General features: G+C 44.3%; 1 protein-coding gene across 1 annotated transcript in view; it reads left to right on the top strand.

Annotated features, from left to right (window-relative positions):
• LOC145393717 (uncharacterized) overlaps positions 1-22,978 on the top strand; it is a 242,797-nt gene that overhangs the window by 211,624 nt on the left and 8,195 nt on the right. Inside the window, exons 4-6 of the mRNA XM_080267763.1 lie at positions 6,499-6,644; positions 18,294-18,416; positions 20,210-20,288. Coding sequence (XP_080123889.1) covers positions 6,499-6,644; positions 18,294-18,416; positions 20,210-20,288 — 348 coding nt within the window. The remainder of the gene's footprint in view (positions 1-6,498; positions 6,645-18,293; positions 18,417-20,209; positions 20,289-22,978) is intronic.

Raw genomic sequence — 22,978 nt, 5'->3', positions numbered from 1 at the left:
CTCTTTATTACAGTTGAGCATAAAGTTGGAGAGACCGGGAATTTTAGGCCAAGTTAAAATAGGGATAGTTTAGTCTGGAACAAGAGCAAATTCCTAAATAGTTTGAAAGCGTTAACCCCTTGAGTCCGAGATATTCTAAGCTGAACAAAACCGTCTTAAGAAACAGAGAAAAAATGTAAATAATCCTCAACGTCCCAGGATAAAACTGTGAGCCCCGTCGAGCCAGGTAGCTTTAAGGAATGAACAGGTAATAATATGGAATGGCAGAAACAGTTTGGGAGGGAGCCAGGCATTCCACTCTCTCCGTCTTGTCGATTTCTATGCATATATGTAAACAAACAATTCGCTAGTCCCCCCTTCCACGCCGCCCGTCGCTCGTTCGCGCGCGCACGCACACACACACACACACACACACACACACACACAATGTCTCTTTCTCCTTGTCAGTCTTTCTGTCTATGTTTTCCTCCGTTTTTTTTTTATTTGTGAATGCGCATGCGTTGGGGGGGGTGTTAAAGTCAGTCAAATTCTCTCTCTCTCTCTCTCTTTCATGTACACACCAGCTGATTCCCCCCTCGCTGCTACGTACACAAACACTGTATCTCTTTACCGCACATACACATACAAACTCACCTACTCACTCACTTACCCTCTATCGCTCCTGTGTATGTGCATGCAAAATCGCACCAGTACGCACACACACACACACACACACACACACATTCAGTTCTATATACTGCACATGCATAAGAAATTAATACTTATGGCACACACACACACACACACACACACACACACATCCACACACACACACCTATCCCCCCACACACACACCATCACCCACACCTCTCCCCCCACACACACACCTCCGCGCACACATCTCCCCCCCTCCCACACACACACACACACACACACACACCACACAAACACACACACACACACACACACACACACACACACACACACACACACACACACACACGGAAACAAACACATAGGAGTAAGGGTTTTATTATTCCTTTCAGTATCGACAAGCCAGCCAATACTGACCCCCTATTCCCTGCCCCCATCACATAGAGCCCACCCGCCCTAAGAGCACGGGGGAAACATGGACCTTATGGCGGGAGAGAAAGAGAGAGAGAGAGATTGGGGATGGGGGAGAGGGGCCTGGTTCTGGGTATGTGTGCAGGTGTATGGATGTGAGAGAGAGAGAGAGAGAGAGAGAGAGAGAGAGAGGAGTGGCTGGGCTAGAAGCGATGGGTGTGCAGGTGTTTGGATGTGTGTGTGTGTGTGTGTGTGTGTGTGTGGGCTAGAAGCGATGGGTGTGCAGGTGTTTGGATGTGTGTGTGTGTGTGTGTGTGTGTGTGTGTGTGTGTGTGTGTGTGTGTGTGTGTGGGCTAGAAGCGATGGGTGAACAGGTGTTTGGATGTGTGTGTGTGTGTGTGTGTGTGTGTGTGTGTGTGTGTGTGCGCGAATGCGCGTGGTATCAGTCAGTGTATTTCGTCGGTATGAACGGACAAGAACCAAGATAGGCTACGCCACTTGAAGGACTTTTTCCACACCATCTAAGTGTTTATCCCACCTTACGGTACTGCAGCCCGGGACGCAATACATTAACTCTGAGCCACCGCGGATCCTCAGTAAATAAAGAAAATGAAGATAGTGTCCTGTGAAATCTTAACCTCTTCCATCCGATGACGATTTCTTACTCTATTATTGATGTCTTGAGACGTCTCCATTCATCTTACGGGGAGACATCAGGGTGCGAGGGGTAATTTTAGGGGGTGACATCAGGGTGCGACGGGTAATTTTAGGGGGTGACATCAGGGTGTGAGGGGTAATTTTAGGGGGTGACATCAGGGTGCGACGGGTAATTTTAGGGGGTGACATCAGGGTGTGAGGGGTAATTTTAGGGGGTGACATCAGGGTGCGAGGGGTAATTTTAGGGGGTGACATCAGGGTGCGAGGGGTAATTTAAGGGAGACATCAGGGTGCGAGGGGTGATTTAGGGGGGAGACATCAGGGTGCGAGGGGTAATTTAAAGGGAAACATCAGGGTGCGAGGGGTAATTTAGGGGGTAACATCAGCAGGGTGCGAGGGGTAATTTTGGGGCAGACATCAGGGTGCGAGGGGTAATTTAAGGGTAGACACCAGGGTGCGAAGGGTAATGTAGGGGGAGACATCAGGGTGCGAGGGGTAATTTAGGGGGTGACATCAGCACGGTGCGAGGGGTAATTTAGGGGCAGACATCAGGGTGCGAGGGGTAATTTTGGGGGAGACATCAGGGTGCGAGGGTAATTTTAGGGGGTGACATCAGGGTGTGAGGGGTAATTTTAGGGGGTGACATCAGGGTGTGAGGGGTAATTTTAGGGGGAGACATCAGGGTGCGAGGGGTAATTTTAGGGGGTGACATCAGAGTGTGAGGGGTAATTTTAGGGGGAGACATCAGGGTGCGAGGGGTAATTTTAGGGGGTGACATCAGAGTGTGAGGGGTAATTTTAGGGGGTGACATCAGGGTGCGAGGGGTAATTTTAGGGGGTGACATCAGGGTGCGAGGGGTAATTTTAGGGGGTGACATCAGGGTGCGAGGGGTAATTTTAGGGGGAGACATGAGGGTGCGAGGGGAAATTTAAAGGGGTGACATCAGGGTGCGAGGGGTAATTTAAGGAAGACATCAGGGTGCGAGGGGTAATTTAAGGGGAGACATCAGGGTGCGAGGGGTAAAAGGAAACTATAACTACCCCCGTCACGTCACACGGCCTCTCCCAATCTTAAGAAACTTGTCCAGAGGTGGCAGGTAGCACAGCAATACCACCTCCAGTTACTGAAGGGGTTAAGAGGACATTTAAGAGGGTCAGGTTTACATTAACACCTACATCTCACCTGACGACTTACCTGCGTCACTCTGATTAATGGTAAATAACTAATCATCACTGGAAACCCTCCTAATCCCACGTTATGAAAACTGGAAGAGCGACATTTTGGAAGAAGCCTCCCCCCCCCCTTCCCTTTTTAACGATAATTTTGGCACGAAATTTTGGAAATGGCCCCCCCCCCTTTTTTTTTTTTTGGCGATAATTTCAGAAGTGTGATGTATAATGTAACATGCTTGGTCTTTCTGTAACGCTGCTGAGTACAGACTGTAATAGGGGCTTCAAGTTGATCATATAAGTGCATACAGGTGACCATATAGGTGTTCTATACAGGTGTTCTCAACAGGTGTTCCCTACAGGTGTTCTATACAGGTTTCCATACAGGTGTTCTATACAGGTGTTTCATACAGGTGTTCTATACAGGTTTCCATACAGGTGTTTCATACAGGTGTTCTATACAGGTGTTTTATACAGGTGTTCCATAAATCATCGTAAAAAGTGAACAGGGTTGCTTATACGCTGTCTCCATTGGATCGAAAATGTACGAAACAATATCGAGTGATCCCTATTACTCGGCTGATAGGTTGGAGAGAGAGAGAGAGAGAGAGAGAGAGAGAGAGAGAGAGAGAGAGAGAGAGAGAGAGAGAGAGAGACGGGATATATACAGTAAAGTAGGCTGGCTTTGTTGAGGTGTCGGTGAGTGAATGGATGGCTCTCTCTCTCTCTCTCTCTCTAAGGGCCTGTTTGCTCTGTTTGCCCCCGTTGTGTGTTTTTGTCGCAATGTGTTTGTTTGGGATTGTCTACTTCCAGATTTGTATGGAAATGCATGTGTTTCTGCATAAGCGAGAGAGAGAGAGAGAGAGAGAGAGAGAGAGAGCAAGAAAATATACCATTATAAAGCGCAGGGAAGGGGAGAAAGAAAAAGGAGATGATAGAATTAAGGGAGAAGGGAGGAGGGAGAGGAAGGAAAAAGGAAGAGAAAAGAGAAAATGGAGGAAAGGAAAGAGGAGGGAGAGAGGGAAAGGTAAGAGGGAAGAGGATGGTGGGAGGGAAGGAGTATGGAAGCGAAGAATGGAATGGAAAGAAAGAATGGATAGGGGGAAAAAGAGCAGGAGAAAACAGGAAGGAAAGAAGGAAAGGAAGGAAAGAAAGAAGGAAGAAAGGAAGGATACAGGGAGGGAGAAAAGGAGGAGGGGGACGTGAGGGAGGGAGGAGAGGAACGAATGAGGAGGAAGAGATTCGAAAGAGAGGAAAGAAGGAAAAAAGAGAAGAAAGAACTGACATGAAAGAGAATAAACGCAAAACTGGTGAAAGAAGGAGAGACGAGGGAGGGAGGGAGGGAGGGAAAGAATGAGGAAGGCTGAGAGGGAGAGCGCGTGAAAGGGAGGATGAAGAAACAGGAACGAAGGAAGGAGAGAAAAGAAGAGGAAGGAAGGAACAAGGGAGAGAGAGGAAAATGGAAGATTGAAAAGGAAGGAAAGAAACTGGAGAAAAGGAAGGAAGGAGGGAAAAGAAAAGACACGACAAAATAGGGAAAAAAGGAGGTAGACGGAAGAGAGAGAGAGAGAGAGAGAGAGAGAGAATCAACAGGGATTAAGACGTCGAGACTCCAGACTACCTCTCTCTCTCTCTCTCTCTCTCTCACAATACACTGCCGTTTCCAAAAGCTCACTCTCATCTATCACTCCCACTCTCGCTCGCTTACAGATACAAAAAAATATAACTTTCATCACTAACTCTAAACTTTTACCCCTCGACAGTTGCTACTCTCTCTCTCTCTCTCTCTCTCTCTCTCTCTCTCTCTCTCTCTCTCACACACACATTGAACCTTACTTTCAGTTACTTTACACATGAATATTTCTCTCTCTCTCTCTCTCTCTTTCACACACATTGAACCTTCCTTTCACTTGCTTTGCACATGAAACTCTCTCTCTCTCTCTTTCTCTCTCTCTCTCTCTCTCTCTCTCTCTCTCACACACACACACACACACACACACACACACACATTGAACCTTACTTTCAGTTACTTTACACATGAATATTTCTCTCTCTCTCTCTCTCTCTCTCACACACACACACACACACACACACACACACACACATTGAACCTTACTTTCAGTTACTTTACACATGAATATTTCTCTCTCTCTCTCTCTCTCTCTCTCTCTCTCTCTCTCTCACACACACACACTGAACTTTCCTTTCACGTACTTTGCACATGAATCTCTCTCTCTCTCTCTCTCTCTCTCTCTCTCTCTCTCTCTCTCTCTCCAGAAATTACGACACCAAGACTAGTAATATCGTGGGGTAAGAAGGCTCCCTAGCAACTCTTCCTTAGCGATTTATTTTTGAATGTGACTGGTTAATATCCTTCTGTACGTTATTTATGCAGAGTAAGGCGATGATTGAAGGATTTATATAACAATGAATAAGAGTAAGGTGTAATAAGCAAAATAAATCGCTTAGGAAAAGATGTTAGGGAGCCTCCTGAACAGACGGGAATATGGGCATTAGAATATATAAGAACAGAGTTAGCTCATTTTCTTTCTTTTTCTTTTTTCTGTCTTTTTTTCTTCCTTCCATTCAGCCAGTCCTTACCTACCTACCTCTGTCTCTACTAATCACGTTTCTCACCCCTTCCTCTCCTTCACTTCTCCCCTAAAGCGATTTTATGCATTATTTTCGACCCCGCAGGACCCAACGAAATTAATTACGACTGTTTTCCTTTATACACCTTTTCCAGGAGACTAAAATTGATGCTTTTCTTTCACATAAAAATCCCTACCTTTGTTGTCCTCACGGTGCGGTGTTATTTCCCACACTTCGCTGGAAAAACTGGTGTGTGGGAGAATCATGTGACTCTTCCATCTTTCCCTTATAATCGTACGGTAGACATGAACTTTAGCTTAACTACAGTCCTTTCACCTTAACTTGGCCCTGACTTTTGTCCTTTTGACGCTTATTTCACGTAGCTCAGAGACAGAGTAAGACAGTACTACAACTCTATATCTTTTCCATAGCCCCCTTTTTTTTTTAATGGCTAACATCATATTCCAGTGTTAATCTACTGGTACAACTCACTGTTCAAGGTGGAGAGGTGGCAATTTTAGGCCAAGTTAAGGTAAAAAGGGTATAGTTTCTCCAGCAGATTACCACCTTGCACGTCAATAGGCCTCCTGGTATCTGAATATACTATGTACCGTTGTTATCTGAATCTACCACGTACTCCCCTTTCTTATCTACCTCTACTGCACAATCCTCCCATTCTCTTAATCTACTTTGTACTTCCCATCTTACCTAAATCCACTATGAACTTGTACTCTTTATCTGAATCTACTACACACTCATCCTGTCATCTGTATCCACCAGGTACTCCCGCTGCCTATTCTACTACATACACCCTACCTCCCCCTACACCCCTGACAAACACCCCCTCCACTACATACACCCTACCTCCCCCTACACCTCTGAATGACACCCCCTCCACTACATACACATTACCTCCCCCTACACCTTTGACTAACACCCCCTCTACTACATACACCCTACCTCCCCCTTCACCCCCTGACAAACCCTACCTCCCCCTACATCCCCTGACTAACTCCTCCACCCTCTCTTCCCCCAGCTGAGCCCCTGCAAGCCCCAGAGTTGACCCAGGGCCCGGAAATGGGTGATGGCGGCAGATCCCAGCGCTGGTTCACCTGTACGGCACGGAATTTTGAGTACCACCCCTCCCTCACCTGGCTAATTAACGACAACTCCGTCAATAAGGTGGGTAGAAGGGGTTAGGTGGGGGGAGGATTAGGTGAGGGTAGGGTTAGGTGGGGGGTAGTGTTAAGTATGAGGAATGGTTGGGTATGAGGGAAGGGTTGGGTTAGGGTTCGGTGAGAGACGGGGTTAGGTGTGCGTAGGGTAAGATATGGGGAATAGTTGGGTAGGATGGTAGGGTTGGGTTAGGGTTTGGTGAGTTAGGTATGGGGTGGAGCTGGGTACGAGGGCAGGGTTAGGTGAGGGTTGGGGTCAGATATGGGAGAACGGTTAGGTGAAGGGTGGGGTAAGGTGATGGGAAGGGTTAGGTGAAGGGCAGGGTTCGGTGAGGAGCAAGGTTAGGTGAGGGGCAGAGTTGGGTGAGGGGCAGGGTTGGGTGAGGGGCAGGGTTAGTTGACGGGAAGGGTTAGGTGAAGGGTGGGGTTAGGTATGGGTGTAGGTTAAGTGAGTGGTAGGGTTAGGCATGTGAGCAGGGTTAGGTGTGGCGGCAGGGTTAAGTTAGGGTTACGTAAGGAGGCAGGGTTAGGTGAAGGGTAGGGTTAGGGATCAGGTAGGTCTAGGATGGATGTTGCTTTGTTTTAACTGTGGCCCAGGTTCATCCGAAATGCTAACGCGGTGGACTGCATGCTGAAGTTGCCCTCCTCCTGCAGTCCTTCATCCTCTCGGGAGACAGGGAGAGAGATGAGGGAACTTCAGAACTGGGGAATGGAGCCGCCTGGTTATATCGTTGCCGCCACACGAAGGCGTCCCTCTAAAGCACCGTGGAGTAGAGTTTAGTGGTAGGAATAGTCACGGATATGAATACATATCTACTTTATACCGATAAATAACGAGACTGACCGATAACTTTCAGATCCCGGTATGCCAATCTTTAGGGGCTAATGAACGTTTCAAATTATTGTTACAAGGTTTCATAATTTTTCGACTTCTAAAGGTGGAATGATATTTTTGTCCGCAGGTGTTCCTATGTGACTGATTCACTACTGGCACGTACAGTTAAATGGTATAGTTAAATGGCAGAGACAGGAATGATAAACTCAGATCAATTTTAGGTTATGGTTAAATGACAGGCGTTGTAATGACAGGTGTAGATAAGTCGCTGAGATAATTATATGATGAACAAGGTTAATGGCAGGGCAGTGGCAGCTAAGTGGCAATTAAGTAGTATGACCCAGGTTTTTTGCAGGTTAACAGGTATGGTAAATCAACAGATAAAAAAGGTGTAGGCATTTTTAAATAAAGGGCTAATTATTGTTGCTAATTACTTGGCAAATATGCATGCACGGTTAAGTGGTGAGAGTTTCTAATTACAACACCGTCACTGTTTGAACGTTACGTATTACTATAAAGCCAACAATAGAAGTATCATCCCTTTTAATGCACGTATCATTGTAAAAGCTGGACGAAGCATTATGATACCCTACAGTTCAAAATTATATAAACCATCAATTAAAGGAGCTATAATATTTGAGGAAAAAGATTAACAAAATCATTTGCGTTTGAAGAATTGTTCATTTTCACATCCATCAAGCCACTGGGGTGAGATACTCTGTTTACGATATAACGATTAAAAAAGAAGACTGTCTTGCAATTTGACGCCTTCACATCCTGTAATAGTGGCCGAAACGTCTAAAAATATCCTCCAGTAAATTCTCAAGCCTGTTTATGTTCTTTTTTTAATACACAGGCATTTACAATCGATAGGAGTGGAGGAGTGGAAAGGACAACAGTGGAGGAGTGGACAGGACAGAAGTGGAGAGATGGACAGGACAGGTGTGGAGGAGTGGATAGGACAGGAGTGGGGGAGTGGATAGGACAGGAGTGGAGGAGTGGATAGGACAGGTGTGGAGGAGTGGATAGGACAGAAGTGGGGGAGTGGATAGGATAGGAGTGGAGGAGTGGATAGGACAGGAGTGGGGGAGTGGATAGGATCTTTATATTGTACTGCATATAAATTACATCACCTATTCAGAAATATTTGTCTGAAAAACTGCGCACACCAAAATTAATTCAGACGTCATCGACTGCCTGATTAATGACGTGTGTGTGTGTGTGTGTGTGTGTGTGTGTGTGTGTGTGTGTGTGTGTGTGTGTGTGTGTGTGTGTGTGTGTGTGTGTGTGTGTGTGTGTGTGTGTGTGTACAGCCATGAGAACTTCGCCGACACTTTCCTTACGACTGTGGCATTTGAAGATGTTACCTGTATCGCTTTTACGAGGTAGCAATACGTCACACACAAAACAAGAGTATGAGAAGCAAGGACAGTGCTTAGCGTTTTGAGAATATATATAGAAGGCATGATACAAAAAACATACAAGGCAAGATACAAAAATACAGAAGACACGATAAAATGTTGGCAAGAGTCTGTTGGCTACCTTTTAACTAGGCTACATCACGACATAGTTTCATCTGACATAAAGAAACACACACCCAAGCAGTTACAAACGACAGGTGTGGAGGAGTGGAAAGGACAGGAGTGGCGGAGTGGATGGGACAGGAGTGGAGGGGTGGCTAGGACGGTACGCTGCGGGCTGAAGTATAAATCTGCGGGTTCGATAAAATCAGTGGGAATAAATTCGACATCACCTCGTTCAGTCACCTTCCACATGACCCCACCGATCCCGTAAAAATATACCCACCAAAACTGTACCACGAAACCTAAATGCGGTGTTCCTAGCAGCTCTTTGTTGGTGTTTCATAGGTGGATTACTGAAGCTATGTCCACATTCCAATACACTGACACAATAACAACGAGAGAGAGAGAGAGAGAGAGAGAGAGAGAGAGAGAGAGAGAGAAATATATATTTAAATGATAAACACTGCAGTCCACGTCCTCACATATGTACAAAACATGGCATAACATACACAGGCAGAAATATACGCGTACACGACACGTTCAAAAGTATACACACATACATACATCAGAAATACACACATGACAAATACAGATATTCGCACACACAAAGAAACATGCACACAAAACACACAAAAACACACATGCAATACTCACATATATACATACACACATACATAACTTCCACTAGGGAAACGCACCCAAGTAATGCATCCTAAAAAGCACAAACACACACACACACACACACACACACACACACACACACACACACACGTACGACAAAGCAGCGTCATTACATCAGACACATGGTTTGTTTTGATTGTTCCCACCACAACAACATTTCGCCTGACCACCAAAATTCCTACCACACCCACCAATATTCCTACCACACTCGCCAATATTCCTGCCACACGCAATATTCCTACCACACCCACCAATACTCCTACCACACCCACCAATAATCCTACCACACCTAACAATATTGCCACCACATCTAGCAATAATCGTATCACACACACACACACACACACACACCAATATCTGTAAAACATAAATACCAACCCTATAAGAAACACCAACTTTCCTACCACATCCAAAATATCCATACCACAACTACCACCATTCCACCCAACACAAATACCACTACCAACATTCCTACCACAATTACCATACCAATATTTTTGCATAAACCAACCACATCCATATATATTTTCCTCAGTAACCACCATTACTACCACAAATACCAATAATTCCTACCATCCATCCATCATCCAGTTCTGTAGTACCACATCAGGAGCGTAGGTGCCCTGGGCTAGGCCACTCAGTGCAGGCATTTAGGCGAAGGTGATCAGTTCCACGCCCCTGAATGGCATTATATGAGCAATAAACCCCAGCCGACGCTTGGACTTAACCCTTATGAGCCACACCTAAGCACCTTAACTCACTTAACCACCAGGCGCCCACATGTTGATTTCTGCATATATGGTTACCACCCAGCGTAGTACGTGGTTTTTCGGAGTACTGGAAACCAATTGAAGTCCTGTGGGTAGATGGCAGAGGCACCCAACCTACCATACAATGCTCCTACCATTCACCATTATCCCTACCATTATTCCTGCCAAAATACCAGCCATATCTACCAACATCCCATTAACAAAGCCAAATATTCCCACCACACCTACCACTATGCCTACTCTTCGCCACATCTACCACAACTACCAACATTCTACTGCCAAACCTGTCACCCCCGCCAAAGCTCTTACCAAAGCTACCAATATCCATACCACGAAATTAGTAACATTCACAAATATTCCTACCACATCTACTAACATTTCTATTGCTACCAATATTCTTACAACCAAATATTCTACTGCCGCATTAGACCAATATTCCTACCACAACTACCAATATATCTACAACTACCAACATTCTTACAGGTGCTAATGTTCCTACCACAATTACCAACATTCCTACCACAAATATATATCTCTGCAACTACCGCAATTCTAAAAACTACCAATATTCCTACAACAACTACCAACATTCCTACCAAATCTATCAATATTCCTACCACTACTAACACCCCCATAACTACCAAAATTCTAATAACTACCATCATTTCTACCACAGCTACCAACATTCCTACCACAACTGCAATTCCAATAACCACCATAGCTCTTAAAATCATGACTACCACAACAACTACTACTATTCCTATAACTACAAACGTCTCTGCAACTACCAGTATTCCTACCACAACTACCAGCCATCATAACATTGTTCCTACCACTTTCTACAACTACCAATACCTAAAGAAGCACACCTAACGATATTCCATCCTCAACTACTCCTACTCCTACCACAACTATCACCATTTCTACCACAACTACCAATATTTTCCAAGCCTCAACACGCTACAACAACACTGGCCACAATTACTTATTCCAACAACGACCACCATTTCTACCACAACTACCACCATTCCTACCACAACTACCAACATTCCCTTGGCTGCCGCACGCTATACCTACCAACATCGCCACCACAATTACCCATTCTGCCAATATCCGTCTATTTTCATGCCAAAGTGGTATTTTCTGTTTGCAGGATACGCCTGTTACGTGTGCTACCAATATTACTACCAAAATTACCAATGTTGCTACCAAAACTACCATTGTTCCTACCACAGCTACCACCAGTATTACTACCAAAATTACTAATATTACTACCAAAACTACCATTGTTCCTACCACAGCTACTGCTAATATTAATACCAATATTACCGATGTCGCTACTAAAACTACCAATATTTCTTCCACAGCTACTACTAATATTTCTACTAACACCACCATGATCACTACCACTTGTACCAATATTCCTACCACAGCTTCTACCAATATTACCATCAAAATAACTAATATTATTACGAAAACTATCAGTATTCCTACCACAGCTACTACCAATTTCACTACCAAAATAGCCAATGTTACTATAAAAACTCCCAGTATTCCTACCACAGCTACTACCAATATTGCTACCAAAACTACCAACATTCCTACCACAACTACCAATATTATTACGGCACCTACAAATATTATTAACAGAAATACCTACTAATATTCTGCCACACCTACCAATAACCGTAACATCTGCCCGTGTCCCTACCACAACTACCACTATTCCTCGCACTCACCAATATTGCTACCACAACTACCACCACTAGGACAATTGCTGTCGCACCTCCATATCCCACGGGCAATTAAATCGACCAGCATTACTACCACGCCCATTCCTACCACAACTACCAGCATTCCTACCACAACTACCAACATTCCTACCACAACTACCAACATCGCCACCACAACTACCATCACTACCATACCTATCAACATCAGTAACTCTGCTGTCAACACTACCACCGTAACTACCAATACCGTGACCACAACAACCAATATTCCAACCACAATCACAACCATCGCTACAACGACCAACATTAAAACTGTTCAACATCAAATATTACCATCCCCTTCAATAAACATTTCTGCCACAACTACCACCATCGCTACCACAACTACCAACATTCCTACCACAGCTACCACAATTGCTAGCAGAGCGACAAACAACTTCACTACTAATTATTATATACACGGCTCAAAGCACCAGCCACCACAGCAACAACCATAACTCCTACCACAACTTCCACAATTCTTACTACCACAACTACCACGATTACCACAACTACCAGAATTCGTACCACCACAACTACTACTATTACAACCACATCTACCACGATTACCACCACAACTACCACGATTACCACCACAACTACCACATTTCCTACTACCACAACTACCAGAATTCGTACCACCACAACTACCAGAATTCGTACCACCACAACTACCAGAATTCGTACCACCACAACTACCACAATTACCACCACACTCACCATACGACCACCACAACTACCACAATTCCCACCAAAACCACCACAATCTCTACTACCACAATTACCACATTTATCGCCACGAATTCGCACCACCGCAACTAACAATAACCACCACACCTACCATTATTCCCACCACGACTACCATAATCCCTAACACTACAGCAACCACACATCCTACCACCACAACTACCACGACTGATACCACAGCTACCAAAATTTCCACTACCACAACTACCATAATTCCAACCACAGCTACCACAGTACCTACCACCACTTCCATCCCAATTCCTACCATCACAACCACCACATTTCGTACCACCACTACCACAGTTCCTACCACCAGTTGCACTGTAATCCCTACCACCACCACAACTACCACAATTCCTACCGCATTATACCTTCCACTACCGCAGCTGTTCCATGTTACTACCACAGCTACCTCTACTTATACTACCTGACATTACTACTACTACTGCTACTACTACTACCGACTTTATCACCACCACCACCACCACAGTACCACAATCACCACCACTACTAAAATACCACCACAACTACTGTACCATCACTAGGATCACAACCACAACTTCCAACTTCCATAACCACAGCCCCTACCAAGGTACCACTACGCCCACTCTCTTACCACACCCACCGCTTCAACTACCACAACCACAACCACGGATACGACAATCATCACAGTATCACCATCACCACCACTAACCACAACTACCACTTCATAACAACCACCACTACCATTACATTCATCACAACCACAGCATAACCATCGCCAAAACCACAAATACCACCACAACCACCACCATACTACCACAACAATCACCCCTACCACAACTACCACTACAATGCCTACCAAACCCATCACCATTCCTACCCATTTACCCACAAACACCACCTCAACTACCACAATTTAGTCACAATCACCACAATCAACCACAACTACCACCTCCAAGCACAACCACCACAATCAACCACAACTACCACCATCGCCAGGCTGGAAGAGGACGAAGGGAGTGATCAATTCTGGTGAGAGCAATATCATCAAAGACTGCGATATTGCACCTCTTCGCGCTAATATAACCTACCAACATCCATCCACACACATTACCACAACTACCACTATCCATCACCAATAAACAGTATCAGTGGCATCATTAATAACCACAACTACCACCATCACAGCTGTCAGTGAAGATAAACTACCAATACTGCTCGCATCATCATCACCATCATCATCATCAATCATCATCATCACCATCAGTATCGGCAGCATCACAACCACAATTAACATCACAACATTGACTCCCAGTATCAATAACATGCATCACTAAAACTATCATCACCATCATCACCATAAGTACAACCATCCACTGAACTACTATCACCACAACTACCACCATCCACCACTATCATTATCGAAACCACAGCTACCACCATTACTACTACCAAAATTATTAACTAATCTATACTGATCGCCACATTATCACCATCCTCATCACAACTACAACCATCATCACTACCACAACAACTACCCCCCTTCATCATCTATATCAGCAGAATCATCACAACCACTACAACTACTATCATCATCATCATCATCACTAAGACATTAACAAAACAATAATCACCATCCTCACATACTTGTACTCATCACTCACACCATTATCATCATCATCGTCATCATCACTCACATCATTAATATCATCATCATCATCACACATCATCATCATCACACATCATTAGTATCATCATCATCATCAATAACATCGTCATCATCATCACTCACATAATTAATATCATCATTATCATCATCATCACTCATCATTAATTCATCATCAGTCACATTATCATTATCATCAACATCATTAACGCAGAAATAACCAACTTTCAAGTGTAATGATTTCTTTTTCTTTTCTTTTTTTACCTTTCACAACCATGTCTAACTTTATAACGCTGTCCTTGCGACCTTCAGACGATTTTATTCAGAGTAGGGAAGGAAATCGTCACTTAAAATGGCTTCTCCAAAACTGATAAAATCGCCTGGGTGTGGCAAGAATAAGCAAAGTTAAACGTCATCGGGCTGAAGAATGAACAGGAATTGAATATCTAAACCCATACATGCAAACAAAGTGGTGTGGTGGACGATGTGGTGGTAATTTATAAACACAGTGGTGTGGTGGACGATGTGGTGGTAATTTATAAACACAGTGATGTGGTGGTAATTTATAAACAGTGTGGTGTGGTACATGATGTGGTGGTAATTTATAAATAGTGTGGTGCATGATGTGGTGGTAATTTATAAACAGTGGTGTGGTGCATGATGTGGTGGTAATTTATAAACAGTGGTGTGGTGCATGATGTGGTGGTAATTTATAAACATACTGGTGTGGTGCATGATGTGGTGGTAATTTATAAACACAGTGGTGTGGTGCATGATGTGGTGGTAATTTATAAACAGTGGTGTGGTGCATGATGTGGTGGTAATTTATAAACACAGTGGTGTGGTGCATGATGTGGTGGTAATTTAAAGGGCCTGAAGCTCTTCTTTGACATTAATAATAATAATAACAACAACAACAATAATAATAATAATAATAATTAATAATAATAATAATAATAATTCTGAAATTGCTGAAGCAATATTCAAAGATCTCCACATTCCAGATGAAAATACCGTTATCACTGTAGACATAATATTAAGGGACTTTGGAATGACTCAAAAAAATTTACGGATTTTGACCTGTGACCTTGAGATCAAGGTCAAGGTCATTCGTACTTCGTAAATCAAGTTCACTCACGACCCACCACATTCCCACCGACTTTTGGTCAAAATCGCCCAAATGCCTTCCTATTTAGCACTTTCAGGCATGAGGCGGCCATTGTGATTCTCTTCGGTATCTCAAAAAGTGCTTCTTGGATCTCAATATCAGTCCCCAGGTGCACTAGTATATGTTGACGACTACATACTGGAACATTTGCAAAGCAATCGATTCAGAAGTTTTTGCTACGCAGGAGAGCAAACATTGAAAAAAAAAAAATAACATTGAAGCCGCTAGTGCGGTGCCAGTGCTAGGGGAAAAAAATGTGCCAAAAGAAGTGTGCAGCCAAAACACATCACTCTTGGAAACTTCAAATCTCTAAAGAACGGTCTGGGAATGCCGACCTCCTAGATCTCCCCCCCCCCAAAAAAAAAAATAATAATAATAATTATAATAATAAAAATAATAATATCTACAATATCAATAAGAACTCCACAAAATGTGGAGTTCTTAATAATAATCTATCTACCTACCTTTAGCTAGACGCCATAATCCCATAAGGGATGGCCGTTTGCCTTAGAGTTGGTGGTTTTACGGGGATGGACCCTAACCCTCCGCCAACCCACTTGTTAACACGTAGGGAACACGTTTGGGTTGGTTACCGTATATGGTTATCACCCGTGTGAGTTGGTTATATGGTTACGACCAAGCGTTGTAAATGGTTTCCTGGTTTACAGGAAACCATTTGACTTGTCACTCAATGTAAAGCCACCTGAAAATGTAAGAAGAGTAATAATATGTGGCAGGAAAGATGGGAGAAACAGGAAGAGAGAAGACTGACACAGAAAAACAGTGAAGTAGGTGAAGAAAGAAGTAGGAAGCACTGCATCAAGTGAGTGGATGAAGGTCACCACCAACTACCACACAATAATAATAATAATAATAATAAAGTCCAGCTGTGTGTGTGTTTGTCTGTGCGTTTGTTCCTTTCTTTCACGAGAACGGTAATTGATATCAAACTAATTTTTTGCATTAGGTCGAGGTAAGTCTAAGGAGTACAAAATTTTGGCGATCGCACGTGACGCGACGGCGCAAAATTGTCGAAAATAGCGACAAGCGAAAATGTCTGTCTGTGCAACTGTTCGTTTCTTTCACGAGAATGGTTACAGATATCGGCCTAATTCTTTTTTCATTAGGTTGGCGTAACTTCAAGGAGTGTCAGACAAATATCAAACTAATATTTTGGCGATCGCGCGCGATGCGACAATATGAAACGATCAGAATCTCGCGGTACGCAAAAACATGTGAAAATAATTTTCTCGAATTTTTGGTCGGAATGGTCATTGTGGGCTCAATAACGGTAAGGAGAGATAATGGTATTCGCAAACATTTTTGTGATGGAATGGCTATTAGTTAGTCCCGCGAATTTTTATAGTACCATACAGTAAAGGTAGTGTACAGGTAACTCGTAAAACTCTACGGCACCAGACTGCCAGATTTCACCATCCTTGCCTGGATAATAGTGAGGAGGGGTTAAACCTTTCAGAACGATGCCATCTTGTCTTTGATTGTTTTTATTACCTCCAGACGATTTAATCCACCTTAGCGATGACTTACTGAAAGAATTAGAGAAGGCTGAATCTAACCCCTCGAGTTTGTAATGTCTCTATTGGATATAGGCGAATAAAAGGAAAGGATGTCCTCTGAGTGTTGTTACTATTGCTTTGTGACCCCAGACACAAGTGAAGCATAAATCCAGTGAACTACAGGTTGAAGATGCCCTTCATCCGCAGTTCACCATCCTCTCACCTCATTCAGCAACGGTTACCACCCGTCTACCACACTATCCTACCACAGCTAAATAAACACCAACCACAACTACAACTATCCTCTAACCACAGCGTTCGCTTCACCCCCATATGGTCGTGCATATAAATGATATAGTAACCTAGAGTTGTAAATCGACGGTCGCGTGTCGTACTTTGGAGAAATGTTTGTTAGGTTATATCCCTGTCAAGTACGCTTTACAGTACAACACCGCCTACCACAAACTTGATTCTAGAAAGACGCCTTCTTGTGGTGGCACTGATACAACTGGACGGCTCAACTGCCACGTTATACAAACATCCATCAGCTACTTTCCTATCTTCCAAAAGCGGATGGTAGACTGTACGAGAGGGGCAACTTCGGCCTGCAGTCCACTGGTTCACATCCAGATGGGTCTAAGGTTGCAACTACTTTTATACTCTTTAAACTTTACCTTAACATAAAATTGCCATCTTACTCTTGAATGCCGAACTGTAACAACAGATTAGCACTAAGGTATGATGATAGTCGCGAAGGAGTGCTATGGAAAGGAGGTAGAGTCGTAGCAATGCCTTATTCTGCCACTAAACTCCGCGAAATAACCTGCAAAAGAACGACAGTCTGGGCCAAGTTAAGGTGAAAGAACTGCACTACCACAGCCTAAGAACAAGAACCTGGGTCAAGTTAAGAGCTAGATCACCACAACCTTCCTTAGAACGAATATTTGGGCCAAGTTCAAATGAAAGGACTACACTAACACCACCTCCTCCCTCAGAGCTGGGTGCGGCGACTGAACGACACCACCAGCTCCCTCGAGATGCCGGTGAGGGGTGAACACTTCCTTGGGGGCGTTCTGCGTGTCGCCTGCCTCGCCTCGTTGGGACCCACACACCAGCAGGTACCTCAAACGTCCTTCCCCTCCCGCTGCCTAGGGTTGTTTACATTTTTGCATTCACTCTTACGGATAGCAGATCCTTCATAACATCCCACGTCACAAGCATGCCACATCACAAACATCCCACGTCACAGGTATGCAACATCACAAACATCCCACGTCACAAGCAGGCAACTTTATAAACATCCCACGTCACAAGCAGGCAACATCACAAACACCCCACATCATATGCAAGCAACATCACAAACACCCCACGTCACAAGCATACAACATCACAAACATCCCACGTCACATGCATGCAACATCACAAACATCCCACGTCATAAGTATGCAACATCACAAAAATCCCACGTCATAAGCATGCAACACACACACACACACACACACACAAAATCCCATCACAAGTATGAAACATCACAAACATCCCACGTCAAAAGCAAGCAACTTCACAAACATTCCACGTCACAAGCATGCAACTTCACAAACATCCCACGTCACATGCATGCAACTTCACAAACATCCTACCCTGATACCAAAAGTTACCTCACACGTCCAGCAGCTTGTGAAAAGAATGTTTATATTATTATCTCGACTCTTACAGACTGCAAATACTTCACAAACATCCCACTCTCACACCTGTAATTATCTGTCACGTTCTCTCTCCCTTCACCTGCGTAGGATAATTAATTCCTTGTAGTTATATTTACAGACAACAAACATTCACAACATACCCATTTTTTTTCTTAACTCTGACAGATAGCACGCACTTTACAAACCTCACACTCTCATTCCTCGGATTTGGTTTCGTAGTATAAACGCTCCTTAACTTGATGTAGGAGACTGTGTATGGTTTTGCCCTCACTCAAATACCTACCAAACAGTTTACAACCAACTATAGTGTGAAAAATATAGTGCCTCATATCATAACTGCAAACTTTTTTATATCTGATTTGCGCCATGAAATTGTTTACGTACAAATTATACGTCACTTCTCCACATTTTACGTTACTTTTCCACATTTTACGTCACTTTTCCACATTTTACGTCACTTTTCCACATTTTACGTCACCCTTACAGTCACTAACACTTCACAACCAGAGTTAATCTTAGTCACAATATACGACCAATCAGAATGAAGCCTGGCAATAATTAAACCTTTAGTTCCTTCACGTATTTTATGATCTTAAGTTTGCTTTCTCCAGACACATTTATTCAGCTCAGGAAGGACCCCTGGCGGCAAAGGGGTTTATTGGAGTTCGTGTCTAACTCTGCACTCCCTGAACTGAACAAAATCGTCTGGAGAAAGCAATAATAAAACAGAAAATATACATCACCGAGCTGAAGAAGTTAGTAGCAAAGACTTATTCATCCTGAAAAATAATTACGATTCTCTGTCCCTACTTTCTATTGTTCAGGTTACGATTCTCTGTGCCTACTTTCTGCTCAGGTTATGATTCTCTGTGTCTACTTTCTGCTCAGGTTAGGATTCTCTGTGCCTCCTTTCTGCTTAGGTAACGATTCTCTGTGTCTCCTTTCTGCCCAGGTTACGATTCTCTGTGCCTACTTTCTGCTCAGGTTAGGATTCTCTGTGCCTCCTTTCTGCTTAGGTAACGATTCTCTGTGTCTCCTTTCTGCCCAGGTTACGATTCTCTGTGCCTACTTTCTGCTCAGGTAACGATTCTCTGGGCCTCCTTTCTGCTCAGGTCACGATTCTCTGTGTCTACTTTCTGCTCAGGTTACGATTCTCTGGGCCTACTTTCTGCTCAGGTTACTATTCTCTGTCCCTACTTTCTCAGGTGTCCGTGGTGAAGCTGCGACGCCAGGACCACCTCAGCGCTCAGGAGTATCAGTACAACGCTGCCACTCCGCACGCAGGTACGGTACGGACACCAGAAATTCGCTTCAAGTTCTCCTGTATAATACGAGCCTGCGATCTGGCGACAATCCATGACCACGAGCTGAGACATGTGCTTTGTATAACCATATATGATTGGTATTTGACGCACTTGGAATACAGTAAATTTCTTGCATAAGGCTCATATTTATACAGGTAAATTTTAAGCGATATTCTGCCGTAGATAATGCAGAATATAATACATGATTTTTTTTTGTTTACCTACAAACGATGGTATATAGGTCCACCGCAGATCTAACCAAGGGTCTGGCTCTATCCACCGAGGGAGAGCGATAGCCATAATTCACTCTTCCTCAAGCTGGTCAAGCACGAACTGGAAAGGGGTGTCTATAGGGAGAACTGTGCACGTGAAAGTGGGAGTGCTGTACTGGCTGTGTTTACTCGTGTCATGGTGCAGGACAGGGACGCCTTCATGTGGTGACATCGATATACCCTCCTTCCCTTCCCTTTCCCTCCCTCCCTTTCCCCTCCCTTAACCTCTCAGTCTTAATTACGACCAAGCAATATGGAAATGCTAAATTCATAATATTACTTTTACTGTCATATGATCAGACGCTTCAGTTTTGGTAATTCTATCCGCCGTTCCTTTCAAATTTCCTTCATATATATATATATATATATATATTTCTTCTGTTATTTTTTGTACTTGTTTTCCTCTACGGTCAGGTTGCCGGAGGGTTCGGGGGGTGGGGGTAGAGCCTTCTGATTTGCAAGTGTACCAAAAAAAAAAAAATCTAGGTAAATGTTTGTTACGTCTGTTTTTGAGCGCGAATTTCACTCACATCGTCCGAAATTGTATCCAGTAATACTTCTTCTTTTTTACTGTATCTTAATTTTCACCAGAAGGAAAATTGCATAGTATTATTTTTTTTCAGGTTTGCGTCCAGTATTTTCTTTCGTTTTTAGTGTGACTTTTTCAGGCCACACAAAAAACAAGATATTAATACTAGAAGCAATCCAAAAAGAAATAAAAGAATCAAAACAGTCAAACGAGGCAGAACAAAGACAACTAACACGTACCAAAACGTGTACGGAGAGAGTAAGTCTTAGTTTTAATGTATCTGGATCTGGGAAGTAAGCAAGGAATATGCATTTTTGTATCTGTAACACACACACACACACACAGGAACACACTCACTCACGCCCGTCCGCACACACAAACACACATGCACGGGCGCGCAGACTGACAGACAGACACATACTCTCTCTCTCTCTCTCTCTCTCCACCAATGACTGGCTTTCTCCTTATCGCTGCCACCCCGTCTCTCTCTTCATCTCTTATCCACTCGTCACCCTCCCCCCCCCTCTCTCTCTCTCTCACACTCACCTGAACCTCAGCTAACCAGATCCCTTCCACATTTGGGGGGGAGGGGGGGAGGGGAAGAAGGGAGGGGGGAGGAGAAGAGGGGAGAGGGGGGAGTGAAGAACGAAGGGAGATTAGTAGCAAGGAGAGGAGGCGGGGGAGGGAGTAAGAGGGGAGTAGGAAGGGGAGGGGACGGGAAGCGGAGATACGGGGAGGGAGAGTGGGAGAGGGATATTTATCCTCCCTCCTTTCTCCCTCCCCTCTCTGTCTCCCCACCACCACCACCACCACCACAATTCCCCCACTTGTTGCTACCTCTCGCTTGTTGCTCCATCTCCTCCCCCTCCCTCCCCTACCATACCTCCCCCGCCTCGGACCTGCCCTGCGATATGGTAGCATAGTAATGGTTATGGTGTAGCGAGCCGTGCAGTTATGGTGGTGGTGGTGGGAAGGATAATGGTGTGTGTGTGTGTGTGTGTGTGTGTGTGTGTGTGTGTGTGTGTGTGTGTGTGTGTGTGTGTGTGTGTGTGTGTGTGTGTGTAGTGATAACAATGAGATGTTGTGGGTGGGGGTGATGGGTTGGGGATAGGTGGATAGGGGAAGGAGGAAGTAGGTGTGGGAAGGAGGGGATAGGTTGGAAGGAAGAAGTAGGTGTGGGAAGGTAGGAGTGGGTTTGGGAAGGAGGGAGTGGGTGTAGGAAGGAGGAAGTGGGTGTGGGAAGGAGGGAGTAGGCATAAGAAGGGAATGGAAAGGAAAGGGAATGCAAAGGGGAGGGTTATTGGAGAAGGAAAGGATAATAGGAAGGGAAGAGTTAATAGGGAAGGGGAGAAAGAGGGTCCGGGAAGTGGGGTGGGAAGGAGAGGGGAGTTTCTCGAGAGAGGAGAAAAGTGGAAGAGTACGAAAGAGGAGGGGAGAAAGGAAAGGAAGGTGAGAGAAAGGTGAAGCAAGGGGGAGGCGGAACAGATGTAGGGAAGGACAAGAGGAAGACAGGTGATTAGAAGTGAAAATGAAAATGAAAGGGGTATTAAGTAAAGGGTCGAGAAGGGAAAAAAGGAAAACTGACTGGGGAAAGGGAGAGGTGAATGGGGAAAAAGGAAAGGCGGTAGGTAAGGGTAGGAGGAGGGAGGCAGGAAAAAGGGGCGTGGTTAGGGGAGGAGGAATACGAAGAGGCAGGAGAACACGAAATGAGGAAAGGAGGAAAACGATGAGGGGAGGGGTAAAGGGGGAAGGGGAGGAAGTGGGTGAGGAGAGGGAAGGAGAGGGAAGATACGTAAGGGGAAAGGTAAGGGGAAGGAAAAACGGAAGGAAATGGGAACGGAGAGGTGAAAGGGGAAAAAGGGAAGAGGA

The sequence above is a fragment of the Coenobita brevimanus genome, chromosome 25 (assembly GCF_032717465.1).
Source record: "Coenobita brevimanus isolate Jiangsu-jjx chromosome 25, ASM3271746v2, whole genome shotgun sequence".
NCBI lineage: Eukaryota > Metazoa > Arthropoda > Malacostraca > Decapoda > Coenobitidae > Coenobita > Coenobita brevimanus.
This window is presented reverse-complemented; position numbering and strand designations above follow the sequence as displayed.